The following is a 17,950-nucleotide window of genomic DNA, read 5'->3' on the forward strand; positions in this document are numbered from 1 at the left end:
GTCCCCCCCACCCCCGTCAAGAATATTGCCAATACCTAGTATAAATGATGATTAACTATGGTAGGGTAAATACTCTACATAGTGTATGTCATCTTGGAACTGAGTATCTGATACATATGTGAATGGATTTTTTATTTCTGAGAGGAAAAGTTACTTTTTGTTAGACTTCTTGTTAAATTACACTGGGTGATCATGGTATAGTACCGTAAGTGGTCTGTTATAAAGCAGGGCTCCTATAATGACATTTTGTCTCACTGCTTTTTCAGTACATTCAAGCAGCTCACACTAATGGTGAAGAAAGAGTAATCAATCTGCCGCTTAATTATAACATTTTTCTTTAAATGTGACAGTGCTATTCAGTTTAATTTCTGTTACAGGGTTAATTTAAGAGGGATGATTAGCACTATTCCAACAATGAAGAAAGAATTAGCATCATTTTGTAATATTTCAATTATTTTTGTCTCTTTTGTTTTCTCTCTTGAGCAAATGCAGGGTGTTGCTGTCTGCATATAGGGAAGGAGGGTTGTTATTGCAAAATCAAATCAAATATGTTGTTTCCCAAACTCTGACTTCAGAAGAAAGAGGAATTGCATTATTTCATTCTACCGTCTTTAATAGATTTTACTGAGAAAATGCTGGAATATGTAACCTAGAATTCTAGGTTTTCATTCTGGTATTTCATTGGTAGGTTACATCAGTGGTTCCCAAACTTTTTCCTGAGAGACAGGAAGGCCAACAGACTTACTGGGGTCCTGGGCAGCTTTGAGCTCCAGGAAAGGGTAGGGCCATGGGCAGAAGAGGTGGGGCTAGAAGCATCCAACCCGCAGCATTGGCAGGAGCGTGTCACACCTCTCCGTCCCCTCCGACCTGAGGACTACTGGAGCATTACATGGGCAATGCCTGGTGGCCCATTTTGGGGTTGCAGCCCACAGTTTAGAAACACCTGGTTTATATAATATCCAGGAACATACTTAAAAGCACTCCTTTCTCATCAGCCATCGTCTGTAAGTAGAACCGGCACTAGCTCAGATGCAAGCAGAGAGATCGTTGTGACGTATTTGTGCTTCAGAAATATATTCCAGTGTCTAAATCGGGGGTGGGCAAAATATGACCAGTGGGCTGGATGCAGCCCACCAAGCCATCGGATCCCTCCACCAGGCTCCCTGACTCATCAGCCCTGCCCAGTCAGAGGTTCAGGGCTCCCTGGGCTGAGCTAATTGACTGGGTGGGGCTGATTAATCACCTGTGAAGCTGTATTGTCTCCCAGCATAGAGGGAACACTACCCTGCACTCCTACTCCATTTAATCCTAGCACCTCTGCTTCTGCATTCATACCTCCTCCCTGATCCTGCTCCCCCTCCTATAACTCCCCTCCCAGAGCTGACACCCCAATCCCTGGTCACAACCCAAATCCCTGCACCCCATCCTTCACATCACAACCCCCTCCCAGACCTTGTGCACCTCCTGTATCCCAGTCCCTTAGCCCCAGCTCCGTTCTGCACCCCACTTCCATCCCAGACCTCACACCTCCGCCATTAATATAACGGAAGTGTGCGGCCTCCCATCACTTACCAAATTTTTGGAGTGGCCCCCATCAAAAAGTATTGCCCACCCCTGGTCTAAATGGAGTAATTCTAGAACAAACAGTTATCTAAGAAAGGAGAATAATAATTTGTTTCTTAATCTGGATGAATTTCTGGAAAAATATAACACTTCAGAAAATTCTAAAAAAGACATAATTTAAAGCAAATTAGAAGTAATGGACCATATTGCCATTTTTGTCCTGTGTCATGTCGGCCCTAATATTTTAATGATATAAATAACATGCCCCACTTTAATAGTGGTGTAAAATTGCTAGATAACTGAATATTTTATTGAAATATTACGATACCTTTGGCCAATGTATTTATTTCATTGACGTTAGGTAGATGGACTGTCTGTGAAAAGGAATTCCTAATTTTGTTGGTTAATATTTATTTAATAATTGTGAAAGGACATTTTGTAATTAATGACCAATTAATTATCTGGTATTATGGATATGTTTTCCTTTTCCTTTTTTTGGTGTAACATTGGTGGTTTTTTGAGTGGTGTCCATATCGGTACTCCTCTATAGGTGTGTCTGCATCCCAGCACTGTGGATTGGAGAACTTCAGTAGCAGTGTCTTTTGGGCCTACACATGTGCTGCCTATCCTTGTGCTTTGCCAGGAGGCTAGTCCAGCACTGACTGGCTAATTGTCCCCAGTTCCATCTCAACTGCTCCTGGCTAGACATGGAGCCGTTAGCTGCCCATTAGCAGATGGTTAACTCTTTTTCATTTGTTAAGCTTTTAGAAACCCTTTACCACCTTTTGACTTTTATTTAGCTCTGCCTTAAAAAAATATTTTTTCTTCTGTCAACCCCCTAAGGGTGGGACTTCCTGGACAAAGGTATGTCTAGCTCTCTGGGCTTCAAAAAGTGTTGCGCATGGTCTCAGACAAACACTCCCAGTGTATTCTCTGCCTTGGTGAGGGCCACAGCCAACAAGAGTGTTCTTTCTGCAGCAGCTCCAATTGAGATCCCATAAGGAGAGTGCCAGAAATCACATTTATGGAAGTGATTCTCCAACCCAGGCCCTCTGGAGGGTATGAGTCTTCCTCTCATCCTTCAACTTTGAAGGATAGAGGTCAAAGAAACGGTCAAGGAATGCCTCTCACAAGTGGAAAAAGAGAGCAAGAAGTCCACTCATCGAGCCCAGGGATAGCCAAAAGCAATCACCATCTTATTCGCTAGCCTCAGCACCACCAGCAGCACTAAGATTGTAACAGTGACCATTGGTGTCCAATACTGTTGATAGGCCACAGATACTTTCCGCACAGGCATTGTATCTTCAGTACCTAGAGATAAGGATAGGTGCCCTAAGATGCTTCCATTATGTGAGCTATTGTTGGTACTGCCAGTGGCATCGGCCCATTCAATATTGACAAGATTGGTATAGGCAAGATCCCCATCTGCGTCAATGCCAGCACCGATGCCAGCATGCTCAGTGCCATCATACAGTGAGCCAGAAGGGGTTTCTCAATACTCCTCCTGAGCTCCTTATGGGACCCAATATCAACCGGGTCTAGGAATGTGTCATGAGAAGGCACAGCCCCCATCTTGGTACCATTGTTTGTGGGCACCTGCATCTGGCCCAGTGCCACCACAATGGCCATACTGAGACCCTTGGGCAGTAGAATGATAGTCTGCTTAAAGGACACTGAGCATCATTAAAGAATCTCCCAAGCATACACCCTTGGCTAACAGCATTGTGGGCCTCACAACCCCAAGAAGTGGAGGAGCATGAGGTGGACCCAGAGGAGGCAGTTACATCCAAGGCTGTATCCTTTTCTTTGCGAGACAAAGCGGTCATTCTGTCTCTACCTTCTATGATGGGTGACTTCTGCTTGTTCCACTCTGGCAAAAAGAGAAGTGAACTCCCTCTGCATACCCCTGCAGGAGGTTAAAGATGTGCACCACTAGCTTATCGACATCCCCCATGCTTCATCTACCTCCATCAGAGAGCGCTCCCAGATTTGTAACTTTAGCCCTCCAGACTCACTCCATCAGACATTCCACAAGATTGATCTCATCATCTGTCACCTTCTTTAAGAATGTTCCAGCCTCAGAGATCTGCAGAGCTGCAGTCAACATCTTCACAAAAGACTATGCAATCACTGGGAACTCTGCCTCTGATGCCATCTTTGGCTTCACAGTACTTACCTGTGACTAAACCAACTCTAAAGTCCCAGTCCTTCATGGGGGCCGGGGGCTCTGCTTGGGAGTCATCCACAGTGGAGCACCCTTAAGAACACTACTTGGAGAAGAGGAAATGGTGACTTGCCTTGGACAGGAACAATGATTCTTTGAGATGAGTGTCCCTATGGGTGCTCCACTACCCTCCCTTCTCCCCTCTGTTTTGGAGTTCTCACTGTGACTGTGCAGTAGAGATGGAACTGAGAATGGTTGGTCTGTGTGTACTGATGTGCTGTATGGCACAGCACAAGGAGAGACCAACCGCACCTGTGTGGACCCAAAAGACACTGCTACCAAAGGCCTCAAATCAGCAACACTGGTGTGCAAGTGCACATATAGAGGAGCATCCACGGGGAGACACATTTTGAAGAACTATTGTTATTGCACAAGGTGAGGAGTATCTTTGTCTGGCTGTAACCTGACAAAGAAGAAAATAGCAATAGCTGATGCTAATTAGGAACACCAATTCATTGTATTTGCTATGTCTCCTGACGTGTTCGTAAGTCCTCTCCACAAGATTACGCTTGGCACATAGGAATGCAGGACTGGAAGGGGCCTCCTGAGTCATCAAGTTGAATCCCCTGCTATCACAGGCAACCCCATCATATATCCTGTCATGTAATCACATCAAAGTCTTAATTTAAAGCTAGTCAGGCTGTACAAATAAGTTGTTTCTCACAAAACTATTCCTCACCAAAGTTTGTTTTAAACACTTTGAAACAGCCTGCAGACACTCATTCTTTACGTGAATTGTTTCAACTTTTGCCTTCCAGGGGAAAGTGTGTTTTCAAGAGTACCACTTATGAATGGCCTGATTGGACTCAGCTCCCATCTCCCTCATACTCCTTTGGCTCCTGGAGGTGGACTAGGCACTTTCTCTCCTATTACGCAACCACCATTCAGTGATAACAGGTAAGTCAAGTTGAATAATGTGGAATTGCTTAAAAGTTAGCCTAACTCAAATGGTAACATACTTGCCACTGTGCATTTTAAATGTTCATTCTTTGACAGAGATATTTGATAGGATATAAAACATTTTTGCTCTTTTCAGTCTTTTCAAAATATGTGATACTAACTGCTAGAGTAGCGAATAGAGTGTTTACAAAATAAACTTTCAAATTATACTGAGTGTAAATTAAAAATGAAAAAATTCTGTTTTGTTTTGTCAGGGATAAGAACCCAGCATTTAATCCAATAGTAAATGATCCTAACAGTTCATGGACGCCATCCGCCCCCCCTATAGAAGGAGAAGGGGACACAATGTCCAATGCTCAAAGAAGCACTCTTAAGTGGGAGAAAGAAGAAGCACTAGGTGAAATGGCAACAGTAGCACCTGTTCTGTACACGAATATCAACTTCCCCAACCTAAAGGAAGAATTTCCAGGTGAGCGAGTGATTTATTGTATAGGAGCACAAATTTTGTAACAGTTCTGTTATGCACCTTTCTGCAGAAAAGCATTAATTGTTTCTACTTATTAAAATTGTCTGAAGAAATAGAAATTTAAAATCCTGCAAACTAAAACAATATGTCGGTTTTGGTTGCAGACTGGTCTACAAGAGTGAAGCAGATTGCTAAATTGTGGAGAAAAGCAAGCTCACAAGAAAGAGCACCATATGTGGTAAGGGTGACTGCAGCCAGCATTTGTACACAGTGGGAGACATTTAACCTGTAGGATGTTTGATTTTAAAGCCACTGAACCATTCACTGATTCTAGAAGATGCAGTTTCAGGCATATGTATTTTTTTATTTGCTTCTAAAGCTATTTTTCTGCCATTCGGTATATATAAAAATACATCCATTTATTTATATTACAGTCTCACCTAGACGCCCCAACCAGGATCAGTATGCTAAGTGCTATACATACAAGAAACTAAGAGACTCTCTTTTATCCAAACAGCTAACAATCCAAATTGCTGGTGATGGTTATTTGTGCGCTACCAGTGTGGCTAACACTGTGCCAACATAGATGAGACCACAGTCCTGCCTCTAACAGATTCATTCTGAAAAAGATAATTAAAACTGCCAAGTGACTGAAGCTCAAAACCCAGCTTTCCTGCTCTTACTGTAGCTTTCTTTACCTTATTACTTTTTAATAGGTACAATCACATCACTTTAAAAGGGGAGCAAAAATGTCACACCAATTTGATTTTTGTAAGAAGCTGCAAGCACTAATTCAGCTGCCATTGTGAATATGCTGCTACCATCCTTGTGACTGCTTTTTTAAATCTTTAAAAAGTTCATTTCTGCTAGGTGCAATATCCGTTTGAGAACTGCAACATTAATCTGAAAAAGCAACTGTCAGGATTTAGTACTCAGAAGGAGTTGGATTCAAAATGTCAGCCAGAAGTGACTCCCCGAAGCAGCCATTAAAAGTTTAAAAGCTCCATTATTGCTTGAAAATGCTTATCTGAAGAGTTGTTGTGAAATCCAGTTTTTCTTTGTTCTTAACCCTCAGTCCTATATTTGTACTGCTAGCCTGACTGAGTGGGATGCATAGAGGCTATTTAATGTCCACTAATGCATATTTTTTCCTGTAACTGAAGTTCTCCAAATGAACCTCTGTTGATTCATCTTACCTGTGAGCCACCTGTTTCCCTCAGATTTAGGACCACACAAATATAAGATTTGAAGTGTGTACTGATATATTTGTATTTATTTGCCAGTGCTGCATATGAACAGAAGCTCGTAACTTACATTTAAAGCCTCTATTGCTAATGACTTTTTTGCCCCACATGGTTTGACATACATAAATCCCACACTTTGACTTTGTCAAGACTATAAACTTGCAGTTAGTAGTTCTGGTTACAAGAGAGTAACCTAGTTTGTCTATGCTTTTGTGTGATTAAATCAGACCACATAAATGATTTGGTTGTAGATTTTGTAGGAAGAATGGGTAGATGCAGTACTTTATACTTATAAAAAGAAAACAAGAAAAATTACTTGCATTTATATTTTTTCTCAGCAAAAAGCCAGAGATAATAGAGCTGCTCTACGCATCAATAAAGTGCAGATGTCAAATGACTCCATGAAAAGGCAGCAGCAACAGGATAGCATTGATCATAGCTCTCGAATCGACTCAGACCTCTTTAAAGATCCATTAAAGCAGAGGGAATCAGAACATGAGCAAGAGTGGAAATTCAGACAGGTGTGTTATATTTGGTCATTTATAATTGTGGGGTTTTTTTGTATTGGTAGTTGCTGTGCTTAATAGATTAAAATCAATTTTAATCTGTCCAGGGAAGGAAATATAAATTCATAACATACACTCTGCAAAGAGTGAAGATTTGGGTCATAAGCAGAAGTAGTATATACAAATATTTGTGACTTTTTTTTTAACCACTTTGGTTGTTTTGAACATAATTAATTGTCTTTATTTCTGGGGCCAACCCTGAGCAATGGTGCATTCCCTTTTCTGTCAAATGTCACAGAAAAGGCCCTCACCCTGGGGACTCAGACTCAGAAAGAAGCTAGCACTTTTCTGTTATTCTCAAAGCCCTTGATCTATTGTAAGTGAGGCTGCATAATTCTTCAGTATGGAAGGTTGGGAAATGGCTTTATTCCTCTGGGAATCTAGGAGATGCTCTTCTTTGATCGGTCAATGGGGAGCATGCCAATGTAATTTAGCTTTCATAAATAGCCAGGCATTCTGCCCTCACTGTACTTAAGATTTTAAATTATCCTTAGCTGATCACATGTGTCTCTAAAGATCCTAATTTGTTGGTGCTCAGTCATCAAAATGCCCTTGCTTATGTTCCCTGGACTAATAACTGTAACCTTTTTCTCTTCCCATCTTAAACCAGCAAATGCGTCAGAAGAGTAAGCAGCAAGCCAAAATTGAGGCCACACAGAAACTTGAGCAAGTGAAAAATGAGCAGCAACAGCAGCAGCAACAGCAGCAGTTTGGTTCACAACAGCTTCTGAATCAGTCTGGCTCAGACACACCAAGCAGTGGGATACAGAGTCCCTTAACGCCTCAGACTGGCAATGGAAATATGTCTCCTGCTCAACAGACATTCCATAAAGACTTATTTACAAAACAACAATTACCCTGTGCCTCTACTTCAGTATCCTCAGACGATGTGTTCCTCAAACCACAAGCACCACCTCCGCCCCCAACGCCAACTAGAATTCCAGTTCAGGATCCTCTTGCTCAGCCACAGACACCTCAGCCCTCATCACAACAAATGTTTCCTCCAAATGCTACAAACTCCAGACCGCCTTCTCCAATGGATCCATATGCTAAAATGGTGGGAACACCCAGGCCACCACCTGTTAACCAAAACTTTGTTAGAAGAAATGCCATTACACCAGTGGATACCTGTCCACCAGCATCATCTGTATCAAGGCCTGTTCAAGTAAGTGAACCAGCAGGAAACAGACCTTCACCAGTCAGAGATGCATGTTCTTCATCTCCAGTTAGCAGTGACCCCTATGCAAAGCCACCAGATACACCCAGACCTGTAATGACAACAGATCAGTTTTCCAAACCTGTGGGGGTATCAAGATCTCCCATAATTATGGAACAATCAGGGAAAGCTCCTTTAACAACTGGGAGCAATGACGCATTCACTAAACCAGCTCCTAGAACAGATATATTTCAAAGACAGAGAATAACTCCTGCTGATTCCTATGCACGACCACCACTAACTCCTACTCCCATTGTTGATGGTAACCCTGGACCCTTTAAAACTCCAATGCGCCCACCACAGTCCCCACAAGATCCTTATGGATCAGTGCCACCAACACCGAGACGCATTGCTGTTGATCCATACGAAAGGCCTGTTTTGACACCAAGGCCAGTGGATGGTTTTTCCCACAGTCAATCTAGTGATCCATATAGCCAGCCTCCTCTAACTCCTCACCCGGCAATAAAGGAGCCTTTTGCCCATCCACCCAGGGTAATGCGACAGCAAAGTGACTCTTTCTCTCAGTCTGGACCCATTTCAAGGCCAGCCTCTCAGGACCCTTATTCCCAAGCTCCAGGTACACCTCGGCCGTCTAGTGACCCTTATTCTCAGCCTCCAGGAACTCCCCGACCCACCACCGTTGATCCATATGTGCAGCAACCACCCACACCAAGACCTGCACAGCCAGCAGATTTATTTGTTCAGTCTCCTGCAAATCAGAGACATTCTGATCCTTATTCTCAACCTCCTGGCACACCAAGGCCAGTTATAAATGACCCTTATTCTCAGCCACCAGCAACTCCAAGGCCAGGGATTCCAGAGAATTTTAACAGACCCCCAGTAAGGCCAGGACTAATGCCAAATCGCGATCCTTTCCTGCAGGCATCCCAAAACAGAGGAACTGCTCTTCAGGGCCCTTTTGTAAGACCACCAGATGCATGTTCTCAAACTCCAAGACCAGCAGGACCTCCTGTCACAGAATCATTTAACCGTGCTCCAGCAGCCCCAGCACATGATCCTTATGATCAGCCTCCAATGACTCCAAGACCTCAGCCAGAAGCTTTTGGAACTAGTCAGCATGCCCATGAAGCTGATCAGCAAAGGTCTGTCTCTGAGGGCAATTTTAATGCATCTGCAAATTCTCCAATGAATTCTCAAGGGCAGCAGTTTTCCACAGTCTCACAAGTTTCTGGCCCAGCACCAACTTCAGGAGTAACAGATACACAGAATACCATGAATATGTCTCAGGCAGACACAGAGAAACTAAGACAGGTGAGCTCAATATACCGTTTCATATTTGTGCTATTAAAATGTCACAATCGGAGGAATTCACCTCTTTTCCATTGTTATAAGGAAGAAGTATGAAACACTGAGCCCTGACCTGACTCTCCTCTCTTCCCATGGCAGCAACTCCAGCCACCTTCTGGCTCAAGTTCATAACATCTTTTTCAGTGTTATAGCCTCCATTCCCAACATGTCCGTAACTCTGTGGTTCTGCTGTAGCTAAATTACATTTGCTATCAGAGGGCCTCATTCTAGCTATAGTTTTGTTAGCAAACTTCCCAACATCATCAGGTGATACAGTGTGGATTGAGGATCCATTGTCTGAACCTAACCATGTAACCCTGGCCCACTGACCATCACAAAAATGTAATTCAGCATTCTGCATAGAATATTTGCCACCTCTGCTATAATATGATTATTTCTGACCTTAACACGTCTCCGGCTATTGGACCTTAAAAATTGTGACATTCGGATTTAGAGAGAAACTACTTTGTGTCATTTTTTTTAGATTTCTAAATGTTGGAGATTAAAAGCTTACTTCACTTTCAATAACTTGTAGAGTTGGACAGGCCTGTGAGGTGTTTAGTAGTATGAATGTATCCTGGCTTTAAAGGAAAGTAAAGAAAAAAACACTAACAAAAATATTGTAACAATCTAAATTCTTTATCCACAAAGTAGGTACAACAGGGCTATTGGCTCTTTGAGTTCACCCAGTCCTCTACAAGCAAGCCTTCATGCTTACATGGAGGGATGTCTGCTAGAGGTTATGGGATAGATTGGTTTAAATGCAAATTTATTCCTTCTCTGTTTGACATTGCTGACATGTCAATTATGTTGATGGTTTCTGCAGCATATCCACCTGTCCATTAGGAACTGGATCAAGAACACCAAATCATGTCATGTAAACCGCCAAATAGCAAATAAATATTAGATAGTAAGGGCTCTTTATCACTGCTGTCCTAGACCACATTCCTGTTGGGCTTTGCTAGCGTAAGATTCTGGCAAAGGCTAGAAGGCAAAAAGTCTGTCATGGAATGGGGATGAGATTAGAGCTATGGAAGGCAGCTTAATCTCTTTTTGCGTGAGGGAGCTCTATTAGCTTAATGCAACCTAAAAATTGACATTGCTGATCTGGAAGGAGGTCTGGCCAGGGTAGAGACACTGCTATTATAACAAAAGCAGTTCTTCCTGACTGAACTTCTGATCTTCTGTCCTCCTCCAGAATGTATCTTTCCTTATGGCACAAGGACCCTATTGGGGCACTAAAGTTTAAATAACCACTCATTCTACACTAACATTGATAATCTGTCCTGTTAGCCAAGACATACACGTTAGGCAAAATATTAATTTAAGTGTGTTGTCTTATGTTACCTGAATGTTTTATCCTCTCCCCACTGTTCTTTTGGCCTATGTCAAGTATTCCATAATACTTGGCGTTAGTTGAAATAAACTGCAGTCTAAGTTAATAAGGAAACTCTCAGGATCTAGACAGGTGGGTGTTTCACCATAACAAGTAGGGAGTTACTCTCACACCCCAGTACTGGAATGCCTCAAAGGAGAAGAGCACGATATGTTGTTATACTACTATAGTACACACCCAGGAGGTGCTTTCATGCCCTTTGATACCTGCTGGGGATGTAAAATCCATTTAATAGGAGAACTGGTTAAATGTAATATTTAACTGGTTAACTAATTAAAGAGGGAGTGGCCTCTCTTCCCCCGTGATGTGCCTGAGCTGGGCCCACCACTGATGGGAGCACCCCTCGCCCACAGAGCACCCATCTACCAGTTAACCAGCGCCAGTAAGCCTCACCCATTAAGGGTGAGGTTTACTGGTTAGCCATTCATATCCCTAGTAACTGCATTGCCTATCTTCAGAACATAGATGGATGTACCATGGGATGAGAAAAAATAGAAAGCTGATGGGTTAAATCTAGTTTCATACAATGCACAGTGAGTACCTTTTTCCATTCAAACAGGATGAATATAAAAAGAGGTAGTTTTAGTATTTTAACTTTGGAAGCACCTTCTTTGTAAGGTGAATTTAACAACACTGCATCAGAAGGCTTTCTAAAAATTGGTCTCATATCGAGCCTTTCTTCCTGTACAGTACTGTTATTGATTTTAAAACAGCAATAAAGCAATCAAACAGACTGGTATAGGTGGTTTGGTGTCTTGAATACATTTAGTAATGGACCAAAGTGTAGTTTAGCAATTTACAGTTTATCAGGACATACTCTACATGAATAGGAGTCATTGAGGTGAAAGGTTTCACTAGCCTCCTTGAATTGTGTGGTCTGGTTTTTAGTTAATTTGCAAGGGAATTGTAGGGGAGGTGCTAATGAGTGGGGAGAAGATTGTTCTTTTTATACATGATGCTTGGCTCTAGAGAATTTTAACCAGTAGATTCTAATATTTTGAAAGTATATTTATTTCAGTAGTAAACATCATATTTTTTTAAATCAGCGCCAGAAATTGCGTGAAATTATTCTGCAGCAGCAGCAGCAAAAGAAGAATGCTATACGTCAGGAAAAAGCACTACAGGATCCAGCCACACCTCCCCATGCAGCTCCACATCAGCACTGGCAGCAAGAAAATCTCAATCAGATTTTTAATCGACCTCCTCCTCCCTACCCTGGGAATATTAGAGCATCCATCATCCCCCCAGGTGGTCCAAGGTTCACAGTATTCCCAAAAGATCAACGCGGACCATTTCCTGCTGATGGGCAGTTTAATAGACCCCAGTTTCCAGGAGATATGACTGCCATGGGGATGAGGCCTCATGGTCTTAGGTATGATTTTTGATTTCTTAAAATGTGTTTGAGATTTCTAAACTATTATAGGGATTTCCAGTCAGATGGCCTATCAACATTGATGTCATTTGCCTACCATGGCCGTAGTCCTGTAACCACTTACACAGATATTTAGCTTTAAGCATAAGAATGTAAGAACAGCCATACTGGGCCAGACCAATGGTCCATCTAGCCCAGTATCCTGTCTGCTGACAGTGGCCAATGCCAGATGCCCCAAAGGGAGGGAACACAACAGGGAATCCTCACGTGATCCCTCCCCTGTAACCCATTTTCAGACAAGAAAAGGCTAGGGACAACCATAGCCATTGTTGGACCTAACCTCCATGAATCTAGCTCTTTTTTGAACCCTATTAAAGTGATATGTATAATCACATTGAAATCAGTATATAAAGATAAATGTGCATGTAAGCACCTGAGGAATTGCAGCCTCTTTTTTTGCACTAATTGATTGTGTGCATTACTGGAAATTGTTCAGAAATTAAAACTTAGTACTCTGATGTTGTTTTTGTTGTTTGGCCATTTGGGGGAGATGAAAGGTGGATTTTTCTTTTATTTTCATTATGCCCCTTGTATGTGCAAAACCCACAAAGCTGCATTTTTAGGCATTTATTAAGAAAGTTATTTAATCCAACTTTAGTTTTGATTTCTGCATATGGCATCTATAACATATTTTCATGTGAAGTATACACAATCAAGAAATGATATATAGTCTGTGTCATGAGAGGTAAAATAAATATCAATGGGGGGAGGGAATTGGACCCCCAATTTTTTTTACGCCTGTTGAGTTCAATTAAAACATAGGGTGTCAAGCAAGATGTTTTTTACTGTAGCAAGCATTTTTATCCAGTATTGTTTGTGTTCAGGGGTTGGTACAGCAAAAGTTTATTTAAACATCATGAATGCAATTATTTTGGTTAATTTTTGTGTTCTTTTCAGAAAAATCATTTAAATTTGAGATTGATTGGTATTAAAATATTTATTTATATGTGCTAAAACATAGTCTGCAAAACATTTCAGCAATTAGTCATTTTATGAACTCCAACAGATCAGGTGGGCTCAATGAATAGAGAGAACTCATTGTTTAATAAAATCTTTCATTTCAGATTTGGGTTTCCAGTAGGTGGCCATGGTCCACCAACAGGCCAAGAACGTTTCCTTGGGCCTCCACAGCAAATGCAGCGCGCTGGAGTTCCACCACAGCTGAGAAGGTCTTTGTCTATAGATATGCCTAGGCCATTGAACAACACACAAATGAATAATCCAGCTGGACTGTCTCAGCATTTTCCACCACAGGGTATTCAGGTTCAGCAACACAATATACTGGGGCAAGCATTCATTGAGTTACGTCACAGAGCCCCTGATGGCAGACCAAGACTCCCCTTTAATCCCTCTGCCGCTAATGTTATAGACACAGCACCCCAGCATCAGCGGCATACAGGATTTGTACCTAGACAGGATTTTCAGGGTCCACGACATACAGATCCAGTTAGAAATAATCCTCAAGGTCTAACTAACCAGTTGCAGATGTCTACAAATTTGGAGCATTTGCCACAATCTCAGCAAGATAATCGTGACCATCCGCCTGTGCTTGTCATGCATTCTTTAAGTCATCCCCTGGTTAATGATGCTTTTTCAGGAACTCCTTTGCCTACACCTACATCCAGTGAGGCATCTGGGAATCTACAAATTCCCAACCAGCCAACTGATGGATTAGAAGAGAAACTTGATCCTGATGATCCCTCTGTAAAAGACTTAGATGTCAAAGATCTGGAAGGGGTTGAAGTCAAGGACTTAGATGATGAGGATCTTGAAAATCTAAATCTAGACCCAGAGGATGGGAAAGGAGATGAGTTGGACACTTTAGATAATCTAGAAACCAATGATCCTCACCTTGATGACCTTTTGAGATCAGGGGAATTTGATATAATTGCATACACAGACCCAGAACTTGATCTGGAGGATAAAAAAAGTATGTTTAATGAGGAATTGGATCTTAGTGTCCCTATAGATGACAAATTAGGTACCCAGAGCAAGACAGAACCAAAACAGAAAGAACAAAGTGATAAAACTTCAGTTCCCGCTGGTGAACTTTCTCCGCAGAAGAAATCAGCTATGGAAAGTGAGATTAAAACAGAAGTGCTTTCTCCAAACTCATTAGAGGAAACAAAGTCTGAAAATGAAAAAAGTGATGGAAATGTGGAATCTGCAGGTCCTCCGCTTGCTGATGAAACAAAGTTAAATGATGGAGAAAAAGCTCCTGTGCAGCCTAATAATCCAGAATTACCTGACAAAACCATTATTACGAATCAGGAAACAGCTGTGTCTAGTCCAAATGTTGTTCAGGGCCCTGCTCAATTGCCTGCTCAGGGTGTTATAAGTTCTTGCAGTATTTCTGGATCCACACCTGTCCTTTCAAGTCTGCTGGCCAATGAAAATTCAGATAACTCTGACGTACCGACATTAGGCTCTCCAGTTCAGTCTTTGCCTGTAACACAAACAAATCATGTATCAGGTGTTTCACAAACACTAATGACACCTGCTGGACAAATTTTGGAAAACACTTTAAATTCTACTCTGACTGTGGTTCCACGGGTAAACCATAGCTTCTCTCAAGTGGCAACAGTAAATCCAGGATTTATCCAAGGTCAGTCAACTAACCACGGCTTTGGGACAGGACAATCTAGCAATCAAGCCGTGACTTTGGCAAACCGCCCTGGTCCCAGTGGTATATCTGGTCCCCAGCAGGCAATGCTCCCTCAAACTCTAGCCCAGCAGCAAAATCGGGAGAGACCTCTTTTGCTAGAGGAGCAGCCCCTTCTTCTGCAGGATCTTCTGGATCAGGAAAGGCAGGAGCAGCAGCAGCAGCGACAGATGCAAGCCATGATTCGTCAGCGTTCAGAGCCATTTTTTCCCAATATTGGTATGTATGTAATACTTTTTTGGTGCTGGTTAGTTCACTAGTTCACTAAACAAATAAATACCAGAAGAGAATATAAAAAATCTGACTAGCTATTGACAAAAATACGAAAGCATTTGAAACTGAATTTGTAGCTGGCATGATGAAGAGCAAATTGACTAGTACTTTCAGCAGGAGACTGAAAATTTAAGCATGTAAGTGAAATTCTGCTTATATTGATGTCAGTGGTAAAAATCCTGTTCACTTCTATGGGGCCAGGGTTTTATTCAGTTTTTTTTGAAATTGTGTTTGACCTTGAGCAAGATTCTTAACCTCTTTATGCTTCAGTTTTCCATGTATGAGCAAGAGATCCTCAGATAAAAAGTACCACATTATTTTACCTTTCATCTGTATTTTTATTTTATGATGAATAAATTACCATGTTGTCCAGGACTCCCAACTGTCTCAGAGGAAGCAGTGCTTTATAAATAAAATGTATATGAATTAATATGCATTTGACCAAAGTACAGTTAATTATTAACTCATCCACATTGGACCTAGGGAAAAATAATTCTTCATGTACTAAACAAAAAAAAAAAAATAGAAAATTTCAAAACAGAAGTGGCAATCTGTTTTTATTGGTGTAATATAGCATATCAATTTTATAGTATTTAGATGTATAAAACAGGTATTTTAATCCCATAGCTTGTTAATATAATATGAAAATGCTAGAACACCATTGAGTCAATGTGTGGGACAGGAGTCTAAACACAATTGGAGGTTGCTGACTAGCTGTCAGTGATGTATCAATGTCAATAATGCCTTTTAAGTGCACAAATCAGACTCCTTTTCCTGATTTTTTTTTTTTTTAAGATATAAATTCTGTTTCACAATAGCAATAAATTCTTCCTCCAAGTCACTCCTCATGGTGACTAAGGGAGCCTTGTCAAATACCTGCATTAACTTGGTAATGTTTATAATTTAATAGATTCACCCTCTGGCCAAGTCTTCTTATTCCAGCCTCTCTCAAACTGATATTCCTTCCTTTGCATTTCTTGACTCGTAGTAATGAAAGTTACTTCAATTGCTATAATGGATACTGTCAGTCTTATTCCTGAGATGCTTATTGGAGTGCAAGAGTCTTACAGGATATAGAAACCTGCATGTTAATCTCTGTAAAGTGAAGGAAAAAATTAATGTTCTGTATGCGTGGTTAAATGCTTGTAATGCGGTTGTTTTAAACTGAAAGTGATTAGTACAAGTGCCAGCATTGGAAATATGCATTATGTTGATAGTTCTATAAAATCAAAATGTTCAGATGTATAATTCATCCTGTATTATTTTTGTTTCATAGACTTTGATGCAATCACTGATCCCATTATGAAAGCAAAAATGGTAGCTCTTAAAGGTATCAATAAAGTAATGGCACAGAGCAATATGGGAATGCCACCAATGGTTATGAACAGGTAGGCAAAAGATGAAACTATTGTTTTTTTTTAAAAAAAGTAACAATGACCCAAGTATTATACTTTTTTAGCTACCAGCATCAGTAGACCTGAAGAAGAGCTTTATGTGGCTTGAAAGTTTATCTCTCTTACCAACAGAACTTGGTCCAATAAAAGATATTACCTCACTCACCTTGTCCCGCTGGAGTCTGAAAAGTCATTCTCAGCCACAGTATCAGGAAATTATAAACCATCACAACTGTTCACAGTGAATCACAGACATAAAATATGGAAAAAGGTCTGTGTTACCTATTAACTCATACTCCGTGCTTATACAGCGGGCCTGGGCAAAATAGAGCCACTAGATCCAGCCTGCAAACATAGCGGGAAGCCTCTGGGAGTCTCCCTGCTTGCCCCACCCCTGCACACCTCTGAGAAAAGTGGCTGTTGGGCCATTTGTGTTTCACAACTGTGGAGAAGAGGCAAGAGAGGCTTCATGCACTGTCCCCACCCATAGCAAAATCCCATTGACCTGCATCCTGTGTAGGGGTAGGGCAGGCAAGGAGGCTGCCTGAGAATCCTGCTGGGCTGCTGCATGGGAGTCACTTAGGTAAGTCTCCCGATCAGAGCCTGCCTCTGGCACCCCAGCCCCTCCCTTCTGCCAATCCACTGCCACCCACATAACCTCTGCCCCCATCCCGAACTCTTACCCCCTCCCAATTCCTGCACCCCAATTCCTTGCCCCAGATCACAAGCCAAACCCCTGCCCTAGGTCACAGCCCAAACTCCTGTACCTCCTCCTGCACCCCAGTCCCATGCCCCAGGTCATAACTGCCTCCTTCACCCAAACTCTCTCCCAGACCCTATATGGTCTCCTGTACCCCAGTGCCTTCCCCCAAGCTTCCTTCTGCACTCAACCTCCATCCCAGACCGCGGACTTCCTCTATTAATATGATGGAAGAATGTGGTCCTTGACCACTATCAGGGCTGGTCCCCACTCTGGCACTCCAAGTGCAGAAGGTGGGGGCCTGCAAAGACTTTAAATACCTTGCCTCTAGGCTATGCTTACAAACCTCCCCTCTTCCCCCAGAGTCACAGATACACTGGCTCCGAGAAATAAAAGCTGCCACCATCAAGTGATTTAACCCTGAAAAAACAGGAGGGAACACTTGAATTCCTTTCCCAGGGATACCACAAGCTCTTTTTCCCCCAAAAGCTTGGAAAAAGAAGAGTAAAACAAGCTGCAGTCTCTGGTAGCTTTGTCTAGGCAAGACACACACACACACACACACACACACACACACACACACACACACACACACACACACACACA

The 17,950-nt window shown here is 41.9% G+C and overlaps 1 protein-coding gene across 15 annotated transcripts in view; it reads left to right on the forward strand.

Moving 5' to 3' along the window:
• Positions 1-17,950, forward strand: part of KMT2C (lysine methyltransferase 2C) — a 354,350-nt gene that overhangs the window by 284,111 nt on the left and 52,289 nt on the right. For 14 of the 15 annotated variants that reach the window (XM_075922783.1, XM_075922788.1, XM_075922785.1 and 11 more), the window contains 8 exons: positions 4,546-4,684; positions 4,942-5,156; positions 5,318-5,391; positions 6,736-6,918; positions 7,574-9,451; positions 11,930-12,255; positions 13,380-15,196; positions 16,527-16,638. In XM_075922783.1, the coding sequence (XP_075778898.1) occupies positions 4,546-4,684; positions 4,942-5,156; positions 5,318-5,391; positions 6,736-6,918; positions 7,574-9,451; positions 11,930-12,255; positions 13,380-15,196; positions 16,527-16,638 (4,744 nt within the window). The remainder of the gene's footprint in view (positions 1-4,545; positions 4,685-4,941; positions 5,157-5,317; positions 5,392-6,735; positions 6,919-7,573; positions 9,452-11,929; positions 12,256-13,379; positions 15,197-16,526; positions 16,639-17,950) is intronic. The other variant, XM_075922793.1, reaches the window with a different exon arrangement.

Source organism: Pelodiscus sinensis, chromosome 2, assembly GCF_049634645.1.
Source record: "Pelodiscus sinensis isolate JC-2024 chromosome 2, ASM4963464v1, whole genome shotgun sequence".
Taxonomy (NCBI): domain Eukaryota; kingdom Metazoa; phylum Chordata; order Testudines; family Trionychidae; genus Pelodiscus; species Pelodiscus sinensis.